At 42.0% G+C, this 26,088-nt stretch overlaps 1 protein-coding gene across 2 annotated transcripts in view; it reads right to left on the bottom strand.

Annotated features, from left to right (window-relative positions):
* Positions 1–1,589: 1,589 nt before the first annotated feature.
* Positions 1,590–26,088, bottom strand: part of XRCC4 (X-ray repair cross complementing 4) — a 323,318-nt gene continuing 298,819 nt past the window's right edge. Inside the window, exon 8 of one of the 2 annotated variants that reach the window (XM_070373088.1) lies at positions 1,590–3,366. In XM_070373088.1, coding sequence (XP_070229189.1) covers positions 3,348–3,366 — 19 coding nt within the window. In that variant the 3' untranslated portion in view covers positions 1,590–3,347. Of the gene's footprint in view, positions 3,367–9,614; positions 10,030–26,088 lie in introns of those variants that run through there. The other variant, XM_070373089.1, reaches the window with a different exon arrangement.

Here is a 26,088-nt window from a genome sequence, read left to right as displayed (position 1 = left end):
GGCTGTCTAGAAAAGTAAAATTCCCCTAAATAAATAAAATCATTTCTGAGATCCAAATTATTAACGCATGACTCAGAGAAGAGAGTGTCTCACAAAAGACTGAGTCAAAATCAACTCCTCACATCCCTGCTTCCTAGCTTAGACACTCACTGGAAAAAGCCGTCACCTCTTCTATGGGACTTAGCATGCCTGAATGCTCCCCATGGGGATCTCACATGGATTCCCAACCAGAGGACCAAAAACAGAGTAAGAATATTAGAAATAAGGAATTTCTGGGTTCACGTTATGGAGTAGTGTTATAACTGCAACACTCAGCGAAATTGTGTGGAAATTTCTATCTAGGGTCTTGATTAACCACATCTGGCCATGACTCAGTCCATTTTAGGAGAGGGCAATGGCACCCCACTCCAGTACTCTTGCCTGGAAAATCCCATGGGTGGAGGAGCCTGGTAGGCTGCAGTCCATAGGGTCGATAAGAGTCAGACACGACTGAGTGACTTCACTTTCACTTTTCACTTTCATTTGGAGAAGGAAATGGCAACCCACTCCAGTGTTCTTGCCTGGAGAATCCCAGGGACGGGGGAGCCTGGTGGGCTGCCGTCTATGGGGTTGCACAGAGTCGGACACGACTGAAGTGACTTAGCAGCAGCAGCAGTCCATTTTATGGTGCCTTTGACCAATATTTTTATTTCCCTGCAATAACGCTCTCAATATGCATCACCTGACCAATTGACAGTAGTCATCCCACCCACACAAGACTTCCTCTCCTGCCTTCTGTCTACATACAGAGGACACTGAGATATGCTTTATCATCAACTAATCAGCCAGGCTGCAAAGCACATAATTTACACTCTTTGACCTCAGTTTTCTTATCTATCAAATGAGGCTAAAAGATCTTGGAACTTCCATACAGATCTGAGCAGGAGTCACGATGGCTGGGAAATAGAGATCTTCAGAAGTGCCATCTATCCAGGGCCTTATATTCACAAAGGGCCTCAAATGTGGCCATTTGATCTGCATTCCAAAAAGGTTAGTTTATTTTTTAGGTGTTTAAAGCATGATTTTAAGTACTTAAATTGTAATACAGTTTTTGCTTTCCTGTCTGGCACTTCTTCTTTTTTAAAATATTCCAGGAGACTCAAAAAATGAGTATCTCAGATCTCTTTTGACATCTCAGAGGGCTGACTCCTATTATTCAATGAGTGTACTCACACATCTCTCCCTCTCCCTCTGATCTATGAATGGGTTATTGAAGGATGGAGAAGAGATTTGATATTAGGAAGGGATGAATTGGTGTTCTGACTAAACCCACATGTTTTGGTGACTACGGGGTGGAACCCAATAATTCTGCCAAGTTGGGATTAGCACCAATGCTACTTCCCCATGGTGGAAATTCAGCCCCAAATCGTGGTTAATGAGAAATAAAGAGAATCCAGTGTGCAAGTGGACTTCAATTATAATAATCACCAGAAGTTGTCTTCAAAGCTTCAAAGAAAGAAAAATGAAAAACCTCATCAAACACATTAACACACCATTTGTAATTTGCCTAATGGATATCTTTGTTGAAAATTATTTCTAATGAGACAGATGAAAGGCCAAAGTGGTCAACAGATTGGGCCAAATGAGGTACAAAAAATGTTTCTGAGGTCTCTTTTATTTCATTTCCCCATAATCTTCCACACACACAATTTCTCATCAGTCTCGTCTGTCACAACCTTTTCCTTTGAACCCTCGGTATCAAGGTTACGTTCACAAATTAGTTTACCACCATTTGTCACGTTCTATAGTCACAAAAGTTGTAGAAATGCACTAAATGTATGTTTTACTTTATACCTAAGAGATTTAAATTTAATCCAGTTAGTTCCATATTAAAAATGAGAAACCAAAGCATCTGGTGTGACTAAAACATTCCATGTATGTTGTGCTTTTATGGAAACATGGGTTAAGTTTTGGAAATCAATTTGCTTTTTCAGTCTACCAGAGTATCATGTAGGAAATAACTAGCAGGGTTATCAACCTATGGGACAGGGTTCTGAAAAACTAGGTATCTCTTGCTCTCTGCTATTTGGCTCAAGCACACAAGCTAATTTGTCCACACAAGATACCACCTTGAGCTTGCCAGTGTTTAAATAAAAATCTGTTCTCTACGTGTTCTTTATTGCCCAGCAAATATCTGTTCCAACTCAATCCAATTCTTTGGTAATAGCTGAGGCAAAAGGTAACGGTGTCATCTTTATGTGTGAATATTTCCACAATAAAGTTTGACTATCTGTTCTCAGGCTAAGTAGACATATAAGTACATCTTCTCAACATTCCAGGTGATTCTTAAAGGTAAAGCATGTTTGTTCCACGAATCACAAATGATATCTCTGCTTTATAAAAACTATTTCTCTAGGAAGTAAAGCATATTCCTCAAGTTTTCTGCAGATATCAGGAAATTCAGTTTCAAAGCACAAACAAAAACAAAGGGAAAAAACACAACAAACAACAAAATAACTGAAAACTTTTCCATTTAGATGATACCCGCCAACATAGGGGCCTCCCTGGTGGCGCTAACAGTAAAGAACCTGCTTGCTGATGCAGGAAGGCCATGTAAAAGACAAGGGTTCAGGCCCCGAGTTGAGCGGATCCTCGGAGGAGGACAAGGCAACCCACTTCAGTATTCTTACCTGGAGAATCCCCATGGACAGTGGAGCCTGGTGGGCTACAGTCCATAGGATCACAAAGAACTGGACACAACTGAGTGACTTAGTGACGTGCGCACCAACGTAGAGACGGAAAAAATAGCAGGTCCACTCCGTCTATACCACACTTCATGGTTAATGAGCCCACAATCACGCAAAGAAATGCTCTTCAGTGCAAGCAAGGTCTTTCTGTCTGGTAGGAGTCTTGGATGTTGGTGGGGAGTATTGGAAGTTAACTGACCTAAGAAATCACTTAAAAAGTACAAACTTCTGGAAAGCACTTTTGCACAGTGGATTAAGCTGTGGGTACCGCCTCTGTACAGTATCTGCCTTATCTGTGGTCAGACAAGAAGCCATGTGAGCAGGTCTCATTCTGCAGGAAGCGGCCTTCCAAAAAGAGGTTAAGTGGCTGGCTGGCGAAGATAGTTCGGCAGCAGGACAGCCAGGGTTGGTACGTCAGAGTGAGTGACTCCAACCCATTTGATCCCACTGTGATGCTGTCTCCACTCTGCTGAAAAAAAGTGTTGCTGCAATTATCCATCAAAGGAGCAGGCACCCCGGCTATCTGCAGTCATTTGGGGGAAATGTTTCCAGTTAGCAGTAAGAAACATTTACTTCTCCTGTTGTGGAGATCATCATGAATGAGGTAGGTATGGGATTAATTCATTTTGGCAGCCATATCCTGGAGGGGAAGGGAGAGCCAGAATTATCTCACAGACAAATAGAAAGGAACAGCAAGTTTTACACCCACTTTCTTGAAAACGATAGCCAGTTCCCTGTGTGACGTCTGCCCTGAGCTGAGTAATGCACTTGAGAACTATTCTCCCAGCTACTCAGAACGTAATCTTTAACCCCTCATATTAATGGAGCCTGTGACTCTGTGGCATGGGAAAAATGATACACTGCCAGGTTAAAACTATGATGGAATTTAAACTGCTTTTCTCATTCTTTACTTTCAAAGATACTGGGGCAAAGCGAGGGGTAATGGTGTCTGCTGGTGTGCAGAAAGGGTCAAGCCAGAATTCACCACCTTATGGCCATAACGTTGACCTATGCTGGGTCCTCTTATTAAGGATGCTGAGTGATGAATGGCTTTTCCACCTTGATAAACTACTTTGTGCTCACAGGTTAGTATTTTGTGTCTCTTTGTAATCTATTTGCTTTGTGACAGGAGAGGATCACACAAACTTTGTTCTTGAAAAAACACATGGTTTTTGCTGTACCATGAAACCTCTAATATCTATATAATACTTTTCTTTAATTGACTCACTTTCCTACTATTGTATAAGATTATATCACTACTCTAAATGGATAAAGAATATATTATGTGCCTTCAATAGGAAGTAGCTAGAAAATATATCAACAATGAATATAAAACAATGCTTTAAAAATTACATACCTATTGTTAATTTGTGCTTAAAACTCTGAATGTGAGGCCTAGATACTCTCTCAGTTTCAAAAATAAAAGAAGAAAGAGAAAGAAAAGAAAGACAGAGAGAGGGCAGGGAACACCATAAGGAAAGTCAAATGCTTGCCAACACTAACTTAAGGTTTTTCTTGTGTGATCAGAGGGTTGAGAGAACCTTGTTAAAGAAATCAATTTTTCATTATAGGATTCAGAGTAATGATGCTGGGTCACTGTGCCGCCCTGGGCGCTATCTTACCTTGGGAAGCACCACAGGGAAGTTTTTATCAAACTTGCCTCCATTGAAAGCACATCTCTGCCACTCAATTAGATGCTAATGAGAAAGAGAACACGAGACAAGGGTGCCTGCCACTTTTCCTCCACGGTCAATACTCCTCAACACACGATGTGAATTGTGTGCTCAGATATTTGGGCAGCTTGTTCTCTTGTTGGTGAGAAGGGACAAATGCATTTGAAACAAATAACAACTAAACAAATCAACACTCAATGAAAGGTGCATTTATTCAAGCACCTGACTGGATGGAAGTGCACAAGAAGCCTCTGGGCTCCTCTGTATGAATGAAACATAAAACGAAGCTCCTTCTGGGCAAATTAGAAATGAGCCAGGTCTGAAAGAAGCAGCCCAGAGGGGTCCAGGACAGGCAAAAGAAGGCAAGTAAAAGGAAGGTGGGATTTTTCTTTTTTAATTTTTAAAAATGTTGTTTATTTCCGGCTACACTGGGTCTGGTTGCTATGCATGGGCATTTTCTAGTTGCAGTGAGTGGAGGTTACTCTCTAGCTGCAGTGTCCAGGCTTCTCTAGTCGCGGAGCACAGGCTCTAGGGTATGTGGGCTTCAGCAGTTGCAGCACGTAGACTCAGTAGCTGTGGCACATGGACTTAATTGCCCCCACAGCATGTGGGATCTTCCCAGACCAGGGATCAAACCCGTGTCCCCTGCATTGGCAGGTGGATTCTTAACCACTAGACCACCAGAGAAGTACAAGCTGGGATTTCTGATCCTACTTTTCTTCTGCTAGAAGTACTCTCTGTGCTCAAAGGAGGGAGAGAAACTCCAGTCAGACTTTTACAAGATTTGATCGTGTTTGCTGTGTTGAATGTGGACTAAGAAGGCCTTTAGCACAAAAGCAGCCTGCAGAAGCAAAGAGGGAATAAAGTAAGTTTGTGTGTTGAAACATACTACTATCGTTTTGAAGAAAAGATTTTTATAATGTAAATAATTTTTAAAATATTAAAGAACACTTTTTGCTTCCTGTGTAAATCATCATCTAAAGGCTTTCTAGCAATAACAGTAGCACGAGACCAACCTTTTTGAGTATGAGGACTCAAAATGTAATGTATCATGCTATATACATTACACTCTCACATGTGTAGTTTGAGAAAACACATATTGATCAAAGGCTGCTATTCATTTCACAAAGCAAGCTTGTATTTTATTCAAAATTTCCTCCACAGACATTAAAAAAATAGCAGTGTGTGCATATATGACATATTATTTATTTAGTCTACTATACTCAATGTGCATATGGATTTACAGGCCCTTTACAATAAATTCTGCTCCCCCTAGGGGCCCAAGACCTACTGGCTGGCAAGCCCAGGGCAGGACAGGCTTATGATCGATGACAGCGAGGAAGGCCTGGGCCGCATCTGCTGCTGCTCCACTGCTTTTGTCATCAGGACCCTGATACTTTCCTCCTGAAACCTTGCACTGGGATTTGTTTACCAAAAATATTTTCTGCGTAAACTTCAACAAGTTGGTTATGACTTTCCACAGTGGAAATATTGTTTTTTCATGCCAAAATATGTATTGTACTTCGAATAGAGACTTGAACAACTGGGAGAAAAGTCATTTAAATTCAAGATGCACCAGGTCACGGCATTTACTGAGATGTTCTTCCTTAAGTAGGTGGTGATACACGGTTATTTGCTGCACAACTATCTGTACCTTTGTAACATCTCTGTGTGTGTGCATTCTAAGTCCCATTCAGTCGTGTCTGACTCTTTGCGACCCTATGGACTGTATCCCACCAGGCCCCTCTGTCCATGGGATTCTCCAGGCAAGAATAGTGGAGTGGGCTGCCATGCCCTCCTCCAGGGGATCTACACGTGACTGAACCCACGTCTCCTGTGGCTTCTGCATTGCAGGTAGATTCTTGTACTTTATTAAATATTAGGCAATCTTTGTACTTTATTAAATATGGATGTTACAAGGGGCTTCCCCAGGGGCTCAGTGGTAAAGAATCCACCTGCAATGCAGGAGCCACAGGAGACGTCTGTTCAATCTCTGGGTCGAGAAGATCCCCTGGAGGAGGGCATGGCAGCCCATTCCACTATTCTTGCCTAGAGAATTCCATAGACAGAGGAGCCTGGTGGGCTACAGTCCATAGGGTCCCAGAGAGTCAGAGATCAATTTGCCAACATCCATTGGATCATAGAAAAAAGCAAGAGAATTCCAGAAAAAAAATCTACTTCTGCTTTATTGATTACTCTAAAGCCTTTGACTGTGTGGATCACAACAAACTGTGGAAAATTCTTAGAGATGGGAATACCAGACCACGTTACCTGCCTCCTGAGAAATCTGTATGCAGGACAAGAAGCAAGTTAGAACTGGACATGGAACAACAGACTGGTTCCAAATAGGGAAAGGAATACATCAAGGCTGTATATTGTTGCCCTGCTTATTTAACTTATATGCAGAGTACATCATGCAAAATGCCAGACTGGATGAAACACAAGCTGGAATCAAGATTGCTGAGAGATATATCAATAACCTCAGATATGCAGATGACACCACCCTTATGGCAGAAAGTGAAGAAGAACTAAAGAGCCTCTTAATGAAAGTGAAAGATGAGAGTGAAAAAGTTGGCTTAAATCTCAACATTCATAAAACTAAGATCATGGCATCTGGTCCCATCCCTTCATGGCAAATAGATGGGAAAACAAAGGAAACAATGAGAGACTTTATTTCTTTGGGCTCCAAAATTAATGCAGATGGTAAGTGCAGCCATGAAATTAAAAGACGATTGCTCCTTGGAAGAAAAGCTATAACCTAGACAGCATATTAAAAAGCAGAGACATTACTTTGCCCCAAAGGTCTGTCTAGTCAAAGCTATGGTTTTTTCCAGTAGTCATGTATGGATGTGAGTTGGACTATAAAAAAAGCTGAGTGCTGAAGAATTGATGCTTTTGAACTGTGGTGTTGGAGAAGACTCTTGAGAGTCCCTTGGACAGCAAGGAGATCCAACCAGTCCATCCTAAAGGAGACCAGTCCTGGGTGTTCATCGGAAGGACTGATGCTGAAGCTGAAACCCTAATACTTTGGCCACCCTATGCGAAGAACTGACTCATTAGAAAAGACCCTGATGCTGGGAAAGATTGAAGGCAGGAGGAGAAGGGGATGACAAAGGATGAGATGGTTGGATGGCATCACCAACTCGATGGACATGAGTTCGAGCAAGATTTGGGAGTTGGTGATGGACAGAGAAGCCTGGTGTGCTGCTGTCCATGGGGTCACAGAGTCAGACATGACTGAGTGATTGAACTGAACCGAAGGATTGCCTGCATCTCAGTTACAGCTGTTTCCCTTTATATTGCTATCACCACAGGCTAACAAAGTCTACCAATAAAGTTTTTACTTCTGCACAAAGCATAGTTAAGCAACACTGAAAATCTCTTTCTGAGAGCTTTCTGGAAGTTCAACTCATTTAGCTTAGCAAATGGTATTAGAACTTGGGATTCAAAATGTGCTTACGGACTTCAGTCCAACTCTGCTTCCCTTATTTTGTGACTACCTTATGTGTGACCCTAAGGACAGTTCTGACTTCCTTATAAGCAGTTTCTCCAATCTTTCATGTGTTTCTTCCTGCAAGTGTCCCCTCTCCCTCCTGCATCAACAATGTCTTCACATCACGGCACAATTTTCCAATAAACTTGTCTATGTTCACTGTCTGCATGAGCTCATGTCCTAGCCAGTTTCAACCCACTCTCCTCTGGCTTCTGTCCCCCTTGTCCCACTGAAAGTGTTCTTGTCTTGGTTATAAGCTCTTTCCGTCTGAGCCCGAAGGTCACTTTTTTGGTTCTCAGCTCACTTGTTCTCTCAGACACATTTGGCATGTTGACACTTCTTGTTTGAATACTTAAGTTTGTTTCCACTATACTCATTCATTCATTTATTCATTCGGGAAGACTTGTTCTACGTACAAAGAACAGAACAGTGAGAAAGAAAGACTGGCTTTTTATCTTTACAAATGACAGCATGAGGGAAAGAGGCAAATACACAGTTGCAACAAAATATGCTAAATATTATGGTCGGGAAACACCGTGTTAGGAAAGGACTTAGGAGGAATGTCTAATCAGGATGTAGAGTGGCAGGGAAACGTTCCTCAGGAAGTGAGATCTAATTCAAGACTTGAAAGAGCAATAGCAGGGGAAGAGAATTCAGAGAGTAGAGTGAGAAAGGAGACCCAAGGCAAATGGAAGAGCAGACTGCAGACGATTGGAGGTGAAGAGAGAAAGTGATGAGATGGAATACTCAGTGTCAGTCAAATAGGGTGCTTTAGGGGAAGGGGTAACAAAGCAGAGAACGATACAAATGTCACTGGAGGGAGGAGGAGTCATATGACGGGACTTATAAGAAAAATTTTTTTTCTCTACAATATATTATTTTATTTATTTACTTTTTTTATTTTCCAATGTCTTTATTTTTTAAAATTTTTTTAAATTTAATTTTTTTTAACTTTACAATATTGTATTGGTTTTGCCATATATCAAAATGAATCCACTACAGGTATACATGTGTTCCCCATCCTGAACCCTCCTCCCTCCTCCCTCCCTGTACCATCCCTCTGGGTCGTCCCAGTGCACCAGCCCTAAGCATCCAGTATCATGCATCGAACCTGGGCTGGCGACTCATTTCATATATGATATTATACATGTTTCAATGCCATTCTCCCAAATCATCCCACCCTCTCCCTCTCCCACAGAGTCCAAAAGACTGTTCTATACATCAGTGTCTCTTTTGCTGTCTCGTATACAGGGTTATTGTTACCATCTTATAAGAAAATTTAAGAAGATTAGAGTCTGGCCATTACAGAAGAAGAAACAACAAAATCTGCTGATTGACTAGGGGCTAGGACGGGGAACAACATCTGGTCAGGGAGATGGAAGAGTCAATAATAACCATGATAAGGTTGGTACCTTTCTCCCATCTGGAAAACACCCAGGTAGGAAAAAGACGTGGCTAAAGGCAGCAGGGAGATTATGAGTTCCGTTGAGCTTGTTGACGCTCTTCACAGGCAGAGATACAGACATGCAGTGAGGACTCCGGAAGGTACTGGCTCACCTCTGTCTCTTTCAGATATAAGTTAGAGAAGGAGGAAATGATGACAATGTCTCTGCTCCTGGGACCTGTCTCAGGAGCACATCTGAATGACCCAGGAGGCAAGATGTGGAGAGTGGGCACAACAGGCTTCTAGAAGCATCTACCTTTTCGCTAAGTGGGGGGATAGTCAGACAAAAGCCAAGGCTAAAAAATCATGGATTAGAGAATTGGGGTATCAGGGACTCTGCAACAAGAGATAGATCCTTAGGGCCAAAATTCACATGACCTCTCATATGCTTTAAGAGGCCCCGGTGGTCATAAGGAGCTGGAGAAGTAAAAATAGCCCTGAAATAGCTACAACATGAGTGGGGGCTCTTGTCCTTTCTCAGTATCCTGTCAAAGTCTTGATGACATATTCAGGTTTGGGATCAGCAAATCAGACCATGTTGAAATGAGTCTAGACAAATTAAAAATAGGGGAAGAAAAATATGAGCTTTTTTCAGTTTTGTTGGCTTGAGCCTCTTCCTTTGTATTTTAATGGCACATACCACTTGCAGTGGAGGTCTTATTGCTTGCAAGATCATCGCTTGTGCAATCCTATCTGGAGCAATATGAACAAATGAAAGAAAAAGTGAGGAAATGTATTTCAGTCACTTCTAAGAAATTATTCAAGTTGCTCGATATTAGTTTAATGCCAATACCTTTCTAACACACTTACTTGAAATATTGTGTTTCGCGATTCTGTCAGCAGAGCAAAACTGAAAGAATTCAAATATTGTGGTGCAAGGCGACCATTTTTCTGTTTTCAACATGAGCGTTCCAGTTCATATTCCCGTTACTTATCATCTTTCAAATCCTCTGTCTCTCTCCACGCTAATATTTTATACACCAACACGCTCTCAATACACCATTAACGGAGTGTATTTCACTCCAGGAATTCTGTTAGGAATGCCCAGGAAATTCTGTTCAGCTTATGTGAAAGGGTGAAATTTCTGCAAATGAGTAAATGTCTTCTAAGATAAGAACTGTGGCAGGAGCTATGGGATTAAAGCTCATCGGTGACCTGAATTTCTGTACACAAAGTCCTATCAACGTTGCAATAAGGGTGGCCAACTCCCTTCTGCTGAATTAGTCATTGTCAGTCACAGCGGGAGAGTGATTTAACTCAGTTTATAAGATTGTTCCACTATCCTCAGGGGAGGGGTTAGTCACCAGCACCAGTTTTTGTTGCCTCCTGCTCATACTGCCCCATCCTCCTCTGTAACAGTTTTGGTTACAAAGGAAGTGGCATTTTAACATTAATAACCTGCCCCTTTAATAGAGTGATTCTTGTGCATCAGGAACTGTGCTTAATACTATTTTATATGATCTCATTTAATCCTCATATCCACCTGAAATGTAAGACTACTGGCTGCATTCCAGAAAGGACAAAACTCAAGTTCAGGAAGGAAGCCATTTCCCAAGGGTTATCTAGAACTGGGGTTTCAACTCAACTGTTTGACTCTTGAATCTGTTCTCTCAATCATAGGACCAATTGCTTGCAAATCTGTTCCCAAAGGATGAGGGGGCAGAGCTCCAGGATCTTATTCCAACCAAGCAACTCTTCTTTTGTTGTTTTACATACTGAGATTCAATGTAGAGTTTATTGAAATAAGGGTCCACAACCATATTTTAAAAATTGTTTGAAGCACCTGCATTCACTATATTGCCTCTGGGTAGCATCTTCACTGCACATGGAAGGAACCCAGACGTGTCCATGCTGTGCACACGAGGGTCACTAAATGATGAAAAGAAAAACCCCACTGATTGGCTGCAAAGTCTAAAATCTTTGGTCTTTCCTGGTGGCTCAGTGGGAAAGAATCCATCTGCCAGTTCAGGAGACACAGGTTTGATCCCTGGGTTGGGAAGATCTGCTGGAGAAGGAAATGGCAACCCACTCCAGTATTCTTGCCTGGGAAATTCCATGGACAGAGGAGCCTGGCAGGCTACAGTCCATGGGATTGCAAAAGAGTTGGACATGACTTAGCAACTAAACAACAACTAAAATCTTATGTCAGTAACTCTGGGTTAGGTCGGCGAAGGCCTGTCAAGCAGATCACGTGACAAGACAAAGGAAAGTCCAGTACAAATTAACTCTCATCTATCTTTGGCGTCAATTTATTATCTACTCTGTCATTCAGAAATGTCCCAGGACAAGAGACCTGAGGAGGTACATTTTATTCATGGGAAAGCCAGAGACAGTTACAACAGTGGGGACCCAATGATGAGCTCACGAGAGATCAAGAGGGAGAGATGGAGGAAAAGCTTTCTTTTTATATAATGGGCTAGTCCCATATAGCAGAAATTTAAAAAAAAAAAGAGAGATGGCTCTGATTCATTGCAGAGTGTTTATTTAAAAGGCAATTAATCAGATTTAATTTCTTATAGGCCACCCTAAGAAACTACATGCCAAGTCTCTTTATCATTTCTCCTAATGACAGGTCTACAGTTAGAAAAATATTCCTGTCTTTCTTCTAGACACAGCTATCATTTCACAGTTCAGAAAAGATATTGTGAGAATTTATTGCATGGCATGAAAACCTTTTGGAATCAAAGAATCACTATTATCTAATAGATAAAGGAAGCCTAGATTATAGAGAAGTGATGTGTGTAAACCACAAACCCTCAGCAAATCAGATGCAATGGGATTTCCTGCGTGAGACCGCACTTCAAAGTTCTTAGACACCAAAAGGCGGCAGCTGAGGAATCTGCCACTTTGATGCTGCAAGTCATTTTTTATATCCTAAGAAGAGATAGCTGGAGCAGACAGATTTTTGATTCTGGGAAAAGCAACCCAGTATGCCTCTCAGTTCTGAAAAACAGAGAAAGTAAATACCCTCTGTTCTTCTTGGGGGAGAAATAATAACCTGGATTCAGACACTTTAAACCTAAAGGTCCATTTAGTCACATAAATCAAATATAATCTAACAGACTTCCTCTTCTCTGAAGCCACTTTTTGTGGTGGAGGAGAGCAGAAAACTCCTTTGTATAGATTTACGCTGCTTTATAACAGCACATTGTTGGTTGTTAAGAAGCCCCTCTAAGAGCACTTAGGCCGGTATGTGAGTGTGTAGGTGTGTGTTTGTGTGCATAAACACATGTGTTTCTACATTATGGTTCCCATACAGGATGTTCATATCAGAGAATCTGAAGTGTGCAGGAAAGTTGGCTATGTCTGAATCTGACATTTTATAAAAGACTTCTGACTGGGCTGCAGACACCCCATATTTAAGTGTAGTAAACTTTGGCCACCGGATGAGAAGAGCTGACTCATGTGAAAAGATCCTGATGCTTGGCAAGATTGAGGGCAGGAGGAGAAGGGGACGACAGAGGATGAGATGGTTCGATGGCATCACTGACTCAATGGACATGAGTTTGGGTAAAGTCCGGGAGTTGGTGATGGACAGGGAGGCCTGGCGTGCTGCGGTTCATGGGGTCGCAAAGAGTTGGACACGACTGAGCAACTGAACTGAACTGAACTGACTCAACAGCAACAGTTTGGGAGAAATAGACTGATACTGAACCATTTGCCTGCTGAAGTTAATAGATTGAGACTAGCTCGGGCAGAGCATGGAGCTTCCCTTGGAGAATTAACATGGTCATCCTACAAAGAGACAGATCCTGGGATATACAGGGATGGGCTAGGAAGCCAACTCTAGGATGATGAAATGAGGGCTTCCTTTTTCCTCTGGAGCCTCATGGTAATTTGGCCCAGGAGGGAGGACAGGTTAGAGGGCTTTGAGGGAGGTGCCTATATGTGTGCTGGAGAGAATGTGTTGATTAAGTTGGTTCTTGCAACATGGCTGCATGCTACTGGAGACTCCCTATAGGTGGCTTCGGTAATTAAATTAAGTCAGTGCGGTGTGCCTTCCTTGCATACCTGCTGAGTTTTCAAGTAATCAGATTTGTAGCATGGAATAACTACTGAATTTGCCAATATGGAATCCCCTGGGGAGCTTGATAAAGATTTATTTGAAGTAACAACCTGGTCTCTGCTGTGTTGCAGAGAATCAAAGGTTTGATGCCCCTTTTGGGGATGAAGCAGTAGGATGGGGTGGTAGCAGCTTAAGGAACTCATTCTAGGGAGATAAAGGAATGATTGGTGGCCCACAGAAGGAGCAGAAACCTGAAGTCTGATCCAAATGGTTGGTTAAAATGATAAACAATAACCAGGGAGGGCCTACACAGTCACATATGGTGAAAGCTCAGATTTTTACTTTGTATATTTAAAGTTAACATGAACACGCCAGTGCGAATATCTCTTCAAGAGAGTGATTTCATTTTCCTTGGATACATACAGAAGTGGGACTGGTGGATCATATGGTAGTTGTATTTATAATGTTTTGAAGAACCCTCGTCCTGTTTTCCATGATGGCTCAACCAGTTTACATTCTCACCAACAGTGCACAAAAGTTTCCCTTTTTCCACAACCTCACCCATACTTACTATCTTTTACTTTTTGGTGATAGTCATCCCAACACCTCACACACCTAGGTGTGCAGTAGTATCTCATTATGGCTTTGATTTGCGTTGCCCTGATCACTAGTGCGGTGGAGCATCTCTTTGTATACCTGTGGGCATCATACTGCTTCTTTGGGAAAATATCCATTCAGGACCTTTGCCCATTTTAAAATACGGCTTTCGTTGCTTTTGCTACTGAGTTGTAGAAATTCCTTATATATTTTGGATATTAATTCCTTATCAAATATATGACTTACAAATATTTTCTCCCATTGCACAGGTCTTTTCACTTTGTTGCTGGCTCCCTTTCCTGTGCAGAAACCTCTTAGTCTGACACAGTCTCACTTGTTTATTTTTGCTTTTGTTGTCTGTGCTTTGATGTCAATTCCAAAAAATTCATTTCCAAGTCCAACATCAAGGAGCTTACCTCCTGCTTTCTTCTAGAAGTTTTATGGTTTCAGGGCATACATTTAAGTCTTTAATCCATTTTGAGTTGATTTTTGAATATGGTGTAAGATAAGAGCCCTTTCATTCTTTTGCATGTGGTAATCTGGTTTTTTTCAACATCATTTATTGAAGAGACTATCTTTTCCCCATTATGTGTTCTTGGCACCTTTGTTGAAAACTAGTTCATTGCAGCATTATTATTCACAGTAGCCAAAACATGGAAATAAACTATCAAAAAATGAATGAATAAAGAAAATGTGGTATATATATATATATATATATATATATATATAAAAATGGGCAGTCCATGGGGTCACAAAGAGTTAGACACAACTGAGAGAATGAACTGAACTGACACATATATATATATATATATACACACACACATACATACACATATAGTGGGCTATTATTCAGCTTTTAATAAGAAGGAAATCCTTCCATTTGAAACAATATAGATGAAACTGGAGGGGATTATACTAGGTGAAACACAGACACAGAAAGATAAATATCATATGATCTCACTTATATGTAGAAACTAAAAAGAAAAAAAGCCAAACTCATAGTAACAGAGTATGATGATAGTTATAATAGGCTTGGGGAGTGGGAAGAAATGGAAGATATTGATCAAAGGGCACAGACTTTCAGTTTATAAGACAAATAGGTCTAGAGACTTAATACACAACTTATGACTATGCTTAATAATAAAGTTTTATATACTTGAAATTTACTGAGAGAATAGATCTGAAGTGTTCTCGTTTGAGTTATTTTTTCTCAAGTTTAAGTTAGTTACAAGGGATCCACTTATTTAGATTTATTCTATTCAGATTTGTGTTCTTATCTTGGCAGTTTTGGATATTTCTGAGCAATTGGTGATGAGTCTAGGAGATGGAGTTTATTGTTCTTGACGAGCACATTTCTCTAGTCTGTCAATTACGGGTCAAAAATGGAAGGGTAGTTCTGACAATAAAATCCGGCAAAAGAAGCCTGTTGTTAGTCTTCATGTAGGACCCTATAACAGTATGTGCCTCAACCTTCTGGGACAAAAGACATCATGCTTTCCCATGACCCAAAGTGGAAAATCATTCCACTGTCCCTGGGACAGCTCAGAACACACACCATGAGAAGGAGTCATAAAGTCTTTTACTTGTTTTATCTTACTTTTCCCTCTTGCTAGTTCCCTTTATTTTGGCAGGAGGTGGGATGCAGTGACCTAAATTAGGCTTTTCCACATCTAATTCCCAGACTGTTGGACACCAGTTTTACTTTCCTACTTAAAGACACACGAGCTTCCAAAAGTTACCCAGAAAGAGTCGCGCTGAAGGCAAGAGTCCTATCAGTTATAGCTTGGTCTGAAACAATTTATTTGAATGGGATTTCCACTGCCTTTTAAGCAGATCAGTCACATGAAGCAAATTTACAGTATAATAAGTGGTATTTCCTGACGTGACGGATCTCCCATCTAATGGCCTCTGAGCGCGAGTCGCATGAGCCATAATGCTTTTTGCACACAAGCCCGTAAACGTCCAGTGTAGAGCCTGCCAAATACACTTCCTCTGCATACAGGGTTCTAAAAGTCTAGGCAGGCAATTCAAACAAAATTGGGTTTGCTTCTCTTTACTTTTTTTCTAAGTTTATACCCCTGGGTTTTTGTTAACATTAAAAAAAAAAAAAAAGATATTTAAAACTGCACTTCAGCCACCTTGTAAAATGAAAGAGTACATTGTACAGGCACCAAAGGTACACGTCAGTGCTTTTATCAAACTCAGGGTCCCGCTTGGCTGCACTAATTGGAAACATGTGTTGAAAATGCAAGACAGGATTTTCAGTTGTTTCCTAATTAAATGGAATAAAATAAGGACTAAACCTCACATTTCTTTATAAGAAGAGGCTGTTGGGTTGTTCTGTTAGCAGGACTGATGTGGAGATCCTGGCACCTGTGTCAAGGCTCCAGAGACGCCAGTAGCTGCTTTAATATTTAAGATATTCTCAGTGATTCTACGCTATAATTTAGCCACATTCATAGAAAGCCTGATTAAAAATCCTTCTCTGATAAGGAGATAAAGGGATGTGATAGAAAACCTAATTATTTTCAAGTGCATTGGGAGATTGACTCATGATTTTCTATATTCTTATAAAGTTCAGTTATTGCAAAATTCATCAGAGAGGTGGAGAAAAGTACCTTCTCAGGCACTTGCCCACTGAAATCTGTGAAGAAATAATGCTAATAGGTGTATCTACTAGAAAGACAGTGAGAAATACTGCCACAAGTTTTCTGCTGAAACCTGAAAACAGAATATAATTTGATTTTTCAAAAAGTGCTATTTCTGCCACCTTATATTTGGGGAAAAGGTACTCTGTAGCTCTTAATTGTCCTGGGATCAAAATCCCAGGGGATAAAGAATTAGTTCACAAGGTTTCTTTGCAGGATGTAAGCCCCTCTTTCATGATGCTTTATGTTATTTAACATCCATTGAATGGCACCAGTGTATTGAAGTCTACTCCTTCCCCCAACCCCCAACAAAGTTTGGACCCAGACCTGGTGACTTTATGCAAAGTGCTGAAGCCTTGCAGCATAAATGTGGACACTGGTTGCGAGAGCACAGTCACACCGCACAGCCTCCAGAAAGAGGGGCAAGGAGAAGTGAACTAACGATGACAGTGATAGCCACTCCTCCAGAGGTACACAGGAGCTGCATTCAGAAGGAAATGATCAAGAAAAGGGCCAGTTCCACAAGAGGTTTAGAAATATCCTGAAATCACTCTGAGAGGAAATGATGAAACCACTTCTGCTTGTACCAACAGCCTGGGCCCAGGCATTAGAAAGGGGCTCTCTGTTGTGGGTGGGTTGTGCCACTCTATCAGGAGTTTCTCAGAACTTCCAGAGATTGTTGGAAATGCCCAATCTGTGGCAGTATGAAGTAGGTTCTGATGATTTTCCAGACAGGCTGGGAATAGCATCAGAGAGTTATACCGGCTGCAAAGAGATGGGAGACCTCTGGGTGCCCGTGATTATGCCCTTATGTTGTCTTCAGGTTTCCCTTTCAAAGCACAAAGCTAGTCAGGTCACCCCTTACTTTCCTTAAGATCTTTCTATAGCCATTCATTCAAGTTAAAATCTGCTGTTGAACTGTGGTGCTGGAGAAGACTCTTGAGAGTCCCTTGGACTGCAAGGAGATCCAACCAGTCCATCCTAAAGGAAGTCAGTCCTGAATATACATTGGAAGGACTGATGCTGAAGCTGAAACTCCAATACTTTGGCCACCTGGTAGGAAGAACTGACTCATTGGAAAAGACCCTGATGCTGTGAAAGATTGAAGGCAGGAGGAGAAGGGGACGACAGAGGATGAGATGGTTGACGACATCACCGACTCCATGGACATGAGTGTGAATAAACTCTGGGAGTTGGTGATGGACAGGGAGGCCTGGTGTGCTGCAGTCCATGGGGCTGCAAAGAGTCGGACACGACAGTGACTGAACTGAACTGAACTGAACTACCTTCTCAGATGGTGCTAGTGGTAAAGAACCTGCCTGCCAATGCAGATATAAGAGACGCAGGCTCCATCCCTGGGTTGGGAAGATCCCCTGGAGGAGGGCATGGCAACCCACTCCAGTATTCTTGCCTGCAGAATCCCATGGACAGAGTAGCCTGGTGGGCTAAGGTATATGGTGGGCTATAGGGTCACAAAGAGCTGGACACGACTGAAGTGACTTAGCATACCACCTTCTCAGTCTTGCGGCTCATCTTTCTTTTTCTCACTTCACTGCAGCCACAACCACTGAAGATGCCTCCCACACGGCTGAGTGTCCCTCAGCCAAGTGGCAATGCCAGAGTCATCCCAGAATTCAGCTCAAACTTCTCCTATCTCCTCTCTCAAATTTCCCTTGGCCACAGTCTCTTCTCCCTGTAGTCTCCCAACAAAACAAGAGTAGGATGACTCTCCTTGTGAGCTCTGAGCACCCCGAACACAACAGTTCTTTTATAGCATTTCACACATCCTGATTGTCTGTGCACAGCTCTGCCTCCTTCCTTAGTCGAGACTTCTAGACATTGTGAGGCAAAAGTGATGTCTTACTCATTTTCTATCTGCCATACCTGGCAGGGTGCTTGGCACAAAGTGTTCAGTAAGTACTTGATGAATGAATGAACACATACATGTTAGAACTTGTATTCTTCTAACCACAGGTGAGAATTGAGTGTAAGGTTGAGGAATCATGTAATTGTACAGAATCCAAATTTCAAATTCTTGAGATTAGTAAGGTTACTGTACAAAGAACAGTAAAAGTGAAAGGATCACTGGGTTACTACCACCAACAATAACAACAAACTTCAACATGGGCTGATTGTTGGCAGTTTTGAAAGTTACAGATACCACATATGATAGGTTAGGGGTGTAATAGCAAAATAAAAAATAAAACAAAACAAATATAGAAGTGCCCTTCAGAAATGTCAACATTTTATACAGAATTCCTCAAGAACATACTAGTATTTGTTTTATTATATACTTTTTTCTCTCCCTCACCTTCTTCAAATGTCACATTTTTTTTATAGAACATAAAATTCTTGTTAAACAAACATAGCCTTCAGATGATATATTGTTGAGAATGAAAATCTGCCTCCAAGTCGGAAGTCTGAGATTCTAACTATAAGGAAAGATAACTAGTTACAAACAGTAGAGAAGAACTGCAATTTTATCTTTTGAGGGAGATACAAATAAATGGATTAATGAGTGAACACATGAACACTTAAAGCTCTGGGATAGATTTTCTCTTGCCTAAAAAGCACTTGGACAGACATGGTGTTTTCCACTGGAGTGCTTCATTTTTTTACTTCAGTGGCAAAAACCACCTCCTTTCTGACAGTCACATGATTTCTGTAGATGGGTCACTATGTTCAATTAGGTCTTACTACCCAGAAGTCATTCCGTCATTTAACAATGACATTGCAGGTATGGTGGGGGATAGACAGTATTAACATTTAACACTAGGGAATATGTTACATGAAAACACGCTACCTATTGGATAAAAACAAGGAACAATGAAAAGAAAGACAGTATCTGAGTGGCTCTTGATGAGAAAATAAGAGGGATTGGGGGAAAGCTGAGAGGAAAGGAAAAGAGAGAGAAGGGAGGGAAGTGAGAAAAACGGGGCAGGAGGCTGGATCCTAGGAAACAAGTTGCCAATGGGAGATTCATAAATTGGAAAGCCAGAAGATTAAAAAAATTTTTTAAATTGGGTGTAGTTGCATTTCAGCACTGTGTTAGCCTCTGCTGTACAACTTCAGTTACATGTCAGTCAATTCAGTTGCTCAGTCGGGTCTGAGTCATTGTGGCCCCATGGATTGTAGCACAGCAGGCTTCCCCATCCATCACCAATTCCCAGACATTGCTCAAACTCATGTCCATTGAGTCAGTGATGCCATCCAACCATCTCATCCTCTGTTGTCCCCTTCACCTCAGATCAGATTATGTTGGGGGCCAGAGTGAGGTACTCCGCCCATGGCAAAGGTCATGAGGAAGGAGGCTCGACATACGCAAAGGCGGGATCGAGCCTCAGGAGTCCACCTGGAAATCCTCGAGCGTCTACCCCCGTAACCAGAGCCTGCCTACTTTACTACTTTGTGCTCTTACCTACACCTCTGACTTTACGGGGGGCTGTCCCCCACGACCTCTTTCGGAGAAGGAGTTAACCTAGAGATCCAGTTAATAATAATTCCTGGGCATGATAAGACTGTTTTAACCTACAAACTCCTCTGAAGGTTCTCTAGCCTGCCTGACAGGCTTGTCCGGCCACATGTGATTGCTCACAGCCTCCCAACCATGAGAGGCACGAGATGCTTTAAACCTTCTAAAAACAGGTTCCTTAGAAAAGTTAGAAAACTATTAGTATAAGTATAATGGGCTGATTAGAAATTGTATTGGTGAAGGGTTTTTCATTTGTTGAGCCAATGTTTGTTGCTAAGTCTCCACATCCCCTGCCCTTACACACATTAATGAATATATAGAAGAAATAAGTATTAACCTTTGATATTAATCACGTTAGACCTTAGGCTAAGTAAATTCTTTCCTTAACTAAAACCCACTACACCCTCACCCTGTAGGAATGTAACTTTATTTGGGTGGTGTCTGTTTTGAGAATAATCAGCCCTGGAGAAATAAGTGTCCTGATTGACTGACCGCTGTCACAAGGAGAGGGTCGTAAATTGTCAGCAGGCCCCCCCTGGCCAGAAGATGATGTAACACCCCTAAGACCTCTGTATACATTTGTATGAAGCACCTGACTTTGATAAAAGTCAGGACTGCTGACCCCGCGTGACTTTTGTATAACATCTCAGTGTATAAAAACAGACTCTGGAAAATAAAGAATTGGGATCAGTTTCTCGAAATACTGGTCTCCCCATGTCGCGCTCTCTCTCACTCTGGCTGAGTCTCCATCTGGAGAGTGGAACCCACCATGCTTACTAATTATGCCTGGGCTTCTAAGATCCGACCGGGGAGGCCTCAGTGTCTCCTCTCCTCCGGGAGAACGGAAGGACGCCTGTGGCCTACGTAAGTGGTGCAAACTTCTTGTCTTGAAGTTTTATTGGTCTCCCGCGTAAACCAAGCCACTCAGCCTCTTTTCTCCACTGAATTTCCTCACTGAGCTATCCTCATCCTATTACTCTTTATATCCTTAATTAACATTTAATTAAGCAGTTGTCTCCTGATCTTCGCCTATGCCATCTCTCCTTCGAATACCCTGGATCAGCTGGGGCTGGTCCCCGGCAAGATTAGATCAGATAAGTCACTCAGTCGTATCCGACTCTTTGCGACCCCATGAATCGCAGCACTCCAGGCCTCCCTGTCCATCACCAACTCTTAGAGTTCACTGAGACTCATGTCCATCGAGTCAGTGATGCCATCCAGCCATCTCATCCTCTGTCGTCCCCTTTTCCTCCTGCCCCCAATCCCTCCCAGCATCAGAGTCTTTTCCAATGAGTCAACTCTTCGCATGAGGTGGCCAAAGTACTGGAGTTTCAGCTTTAGCATCATTCCTTCCAAAGAAATCCCAGGGCTAATCTCCTTCAGAATGGACTGGTTGGATCTCCTTGCAGTCCAAGGGACTCTCAAGAGGCTTCTCCAACACCACAGTTCAAAAGCATCAATTCTTCGGCGCTCAGCCTTCTTCACAGTCCAACTCTCACATCCATACGTGACCGCAGGAAAAATCATAGCCTTGACTAGACGAACCTCTGTTGGCAAAGTAATGTCTCTGCTTTTGAATATGCTATTTAAGTAGGTCATAACTTTCCTTCCAAGGAGTAAGCATCTTTTAATTTCATGGCTACAGTCACCATCTGCAGTGATTTTGGAGCCCAGAAAAATAAAGTTTGACACTGTTTCCACTGTTTCCCCATCTATTTCCCATGAAGTGATGGGACCGGGTGCCATGATCTTAGTTTTCTGAATGTTGAGCTTTAAGCCAACTTTTTCACTCTCCTCTTTCACTTTCATCAGAGGCTTTTTAGTTCCTCTTCACTTTCTGCCATAAGGGTGGTGTCATCTGCATATCTGAGGTTATTGATATTTCTCCCGGCAATCTTGATTCCAGCTTGTGTTTCTTCCAGTCCAGCATTTCTCATGATGTACTCTGCATATAAGTTAAATAAACAAAGTGACAATATACAGCCTTGACGTACTCCTTTTCCTATTTGGAACCAGTCTGTTGTTCCATGTCCAGTTCTAACTGTTGCTTCCTGACCTGCATACAAATTTCTCAAGAGGCAGGTCAGGTGGTCTGGTATTCCCATCTCTTTCAGAATTTTCCACAGTTTATTGTGATCAAAGGCCTTGGTATAGTCAATAAAGCAGAAATATATGTTTTTCTGGAACTCTCTTGCTTTTTCCATGATCCAGAGGATGTTGGCAATTTGATTTCTGGTTCCTCTGCCTTTTCTAAAACCAGCTTGAACATCTATCTGGAAGTTCACAGTTCACATTTTGCTGAAGCCTGGCTTGGAGAATTTTGAGCATTACTTTCCTAGCGTGTGAGATGAGGGCAATTGTGCGGTAGTTTGAGCATTCTTTGGCATTGCCTTTCTTTGGGATTGGAATGAAAACTGACCTTTTCCAGGCCTGTTCCACTGCTGAGTGTTCCAAATTTGCTGGCATATTGAGTGCAGCACTTTCACAGCATCATCTTTCAGGATTTGGAATAGCTCAATTGGAATTCCATCACCTCCACTAGCTTTGTTCGTAGTGATGCTTTCTAAGGCCCACTTAACTGCACATTCCAGGATGTCTGGCTCTAGGTCAGTGATCACACCATCGTGATTATCTGGGTCGTGAAGATCTTTTTTGTGCAGTTCTTCTGTGTATTCTTGCCATCTCTTCTTAATATCTTCTGCTTCTGTTAGGTCCATACCATTTCTGTCCTTTATTGAGCCCATCTTTGCATGAAATGTTCCTTTGGTATCTCTGATTTTCTTGAAGAGATCCCTAGTCTTTCCCATTCTGTTGTTTTCCTCTATTTCTTTGCATTGATCGCTGAAGAAGACTTTCTTATCTTTTCTTGCTATTCTTTGGAACTCTGCATTTAGATGTTTATATCTTTCCTTTTCTCCTTTGCTTTTCACTTCTCTTCTTTTCACAGCTATTTGTAAGGCCTCCCCAGACAGCCATTTTGCTTTTTTGCATTTCTTTTCCATGGGAATGGTCTTGATCCCTGTCTCCTGTACAATGTCATGAACCTCATTCCATAGTTCATCAGGCACTCTATCAGATCTAGGCCCTTAAATCTATTTCTCACTTCCACTGTATAATCATAAGGGATTTGATTTAGGTCATACCTGAATGGTCTACAGCTGAGAGGAGATACCCAGCGTCCGAGGTCAGGGGCGGCAAGGAGAGGAGTTACCCGGTGTCCTGAGGTCAGGGGCGGCGGCCGGGAGGAGATACCCCATGCCCCTAAGCCTGAGGCCAGGGGCGGTGGCCGGGAGGAGCAACCCCAAGCCCGAGGCCAGGGGCGGTGGCCGGGAGGACCAACCCCACGTCCAAGGAGCTGTGGCTGCGCAGGTGCAGGAGGGCCTAGAGAAGCTATCCCACGTTGAAGGTCAGGAAGGGCAGCGGTGAGGAGATACCCCTCGTCCATGGTAGGGAGCAATGGCTGCACTTTGCTGGAGCAGCTGTGAAGAGATATCCCACGCCCAAGGTAAGAGAAACCCAAGTAAGATGGTAGGTGTTGCAAGAGGGCATCAGAGGGCAAACACACTGAAACAATACTCAGAGAAAACTAGTCAATCTAATCACACTAGGACCACAGCCTTGTCTAACTCAATGAAACTAAGCCATGCCTGTGTGGCAACCCAAAATGGGAGGGTCATGGTGGAGAGATCTGACAGAATGTGGTCCACTGGAGAAGGGAATGGCAAACCACTTCAGTATTCTTGCCTTGAGAACCCCATGAACAGTATGAAAAGGCAAAATGATAGGATACTGAAAGAGGAACTCCCCAGGCCAATAGCTGCCCAATATGCTACTAGAGATCAGTGGAGAAATGACTCCAGAAAGAATTAAGGGATGGAACCAAAGCAAAAAGAATACCCAGATGTGGATGTGACTGGTGATAGAAGCAAGGTCCGATGCTGTAAAGAGCAATATTGCATAGGAACCTGGAATGTCAGGTCCATGAATTAAGGCAAATTGGAAGTAGTCAAACAAGAGATGGCGAGAGTGAATGTCAACATTCTAGGAATCAGCGAACTGAAATGAACTGGAATGGGTGATTTTAACTCAGATGACCATTATATCTACTACTGCGGGCAGGAATCCCTCAGAAGAAATGGAGTGGCCATCATGGTCAACAAAAGAGTCCAAAATGCAGTACTTGGATGCAATCTCAAAAATGACAGAATGATCTCTGTTTGTTTCCAAGGCAAACCATTCAATATCACAGTAATCCAAGTCTATGCCCCAACCAGTAACACTGAAGAAGCTGAAGTTGAACGGTTCTATGAAGATCTACAAGACCTTTTAGAACTAACACCCAAAAAAGATGTCCTTTTCATTATAGGGGACTGGAATGCAAAAGTAGGAAGTCAAGAAACACCTGGAGTAACAGGCAAATTTGGCCTTGGAATACGGAATGAAGCAGGGCAAAGACTAATAGAGTTTTGCCAAGAAAATGCACTGGTCATAACAAACACCCTCTTCCAACAACACAAGAGAAGACTCTATACATGGACATCACCAGATGGTCAACACCGAAATCAGATTGATTATATTCTTTGCAGCCAAAGATGGAGAAGCTCTATTCAGTCAGCAAAAACAAGACCAGCAACTGACTGTGGCTCAGACCATGAACTCCTTATTGCCAAATTCAGACTTCTCCTACCTTCAATCTTTCACAGCATCAGGGTCTTTTCATGAGTCAGTTCTTCCCATCAGGTGGCCAAAGTATTGGAGTTTCAGCTTTAGCATCAGTCCTTCCAATGAATCAGTCCTTCCAGTTTGAATTTTTTTTTGGCATTGCCTTTCTTTGGGGTGGGAATGAAAACTGACTCTTTTAGTTCTGTGACCACTGCTGAGTTTTTCATATTTGCTGGCACATTGAGTGCAGCACGTTCACAGCATCATCTTTTAGGATTTGAAATAGCTCAACTGGAATTCCATCACCTCCACTAGCTTTGTTTGTAGTGATGCTTCGTAAGGCCCACTTGACTTCACATTCCAGAATGTCTGACTCTAGGTGAGTGATAACACTGATGCAGTTATCTGGGTCATTAAGATCTTTTTTTGTATAGTTCTTCTGTGCATTCTTGTCAACTCTTCTTAATATTTTCTGCTTCTATCGGGTAAATACCATTTCTGTCCTTTATTTGTGCCCATCTTTGCATTAAATGTTCCCTTGGTATCTCTAATTTTCTTGAAGAGATCTCTAGTCTTTCCCATTCTGTTGTTTTCCTCTATTTCTTTCCATTGATCACTGAGGAAGGTTTTCTTATCTCTTCTAGCTATTCTTTGGAATTCTTCATTCAGATGGATATATCTTTCCTTTTCTCCTTTGCCTTTTGCTTCTCTTCTTTTTTCAGCTATTTGTAAGGCTTCCTTAGACAACTATTATGCTGTTTTGCATTTCTTTTTCTTGGGGTAGGTTTTGATCACCACCTCCTGTACAATGTCAGGAACCTCCGTCCATAGTTCTTCAGGCACTCTGTCTATCAGATCTAATCCCTTCAACCTATTTGGCACTTCCACTGTATAATCATAAGGGATTTGATTTGGGTTATATCTGAATGGTCTAGTGGTTTCCCCTGCTTTCTTCAATTTAAGTCTGAAATTGGCAATAAGGAGTTCATGATCTGAGCCACAGTCCACCCCCGGTCTTGTTTTTTGCTGACTGTATAGAGCTTCTCCGTCTTTGACTGCAAAGAATATAAACAATCTGATTTCAGTATTGACTGTCTGGTGATGTTCATGTGTAGAGTCATCTCTTGTGTTGTTGGAACAGGGTGTTTGCTATGACCAGGTTGTTCTCTTGGTAAAACTCTGTTAGCCTTTGACCTGCTTCATTTTGTACTCCAAGGCCAAGCTCCTGTTACTCCAGGTATCTCTTGACTTCCTACTTTTGCATTCCAGTCCCCTATAATGAAAAGGACATCGTTTTGGGGTGTTAGTTCTAGAAGGTCTTGTGGGTCTTCATAGAACCATTCAATTTCAGCTTCTTCGGCATTAGT

Source organism: Bos mutus, chromosome 7, assembly GCF_027580195.1.
Source record: "Bos mutus isolate GX-2022 chromosome 7, NWIPB_WYAK_1.1, whole genome shotgun sequence".
NCBI lineage: Eukaryota > Metazoa > Chordata > Mammalia > Artiodactyla > Bovidae > Bos > Bos mutus.
Note: the sequence above shows the minus strand (reverse complement) of the source record. Positions and strands in the feature narration are given on the sequence as shown.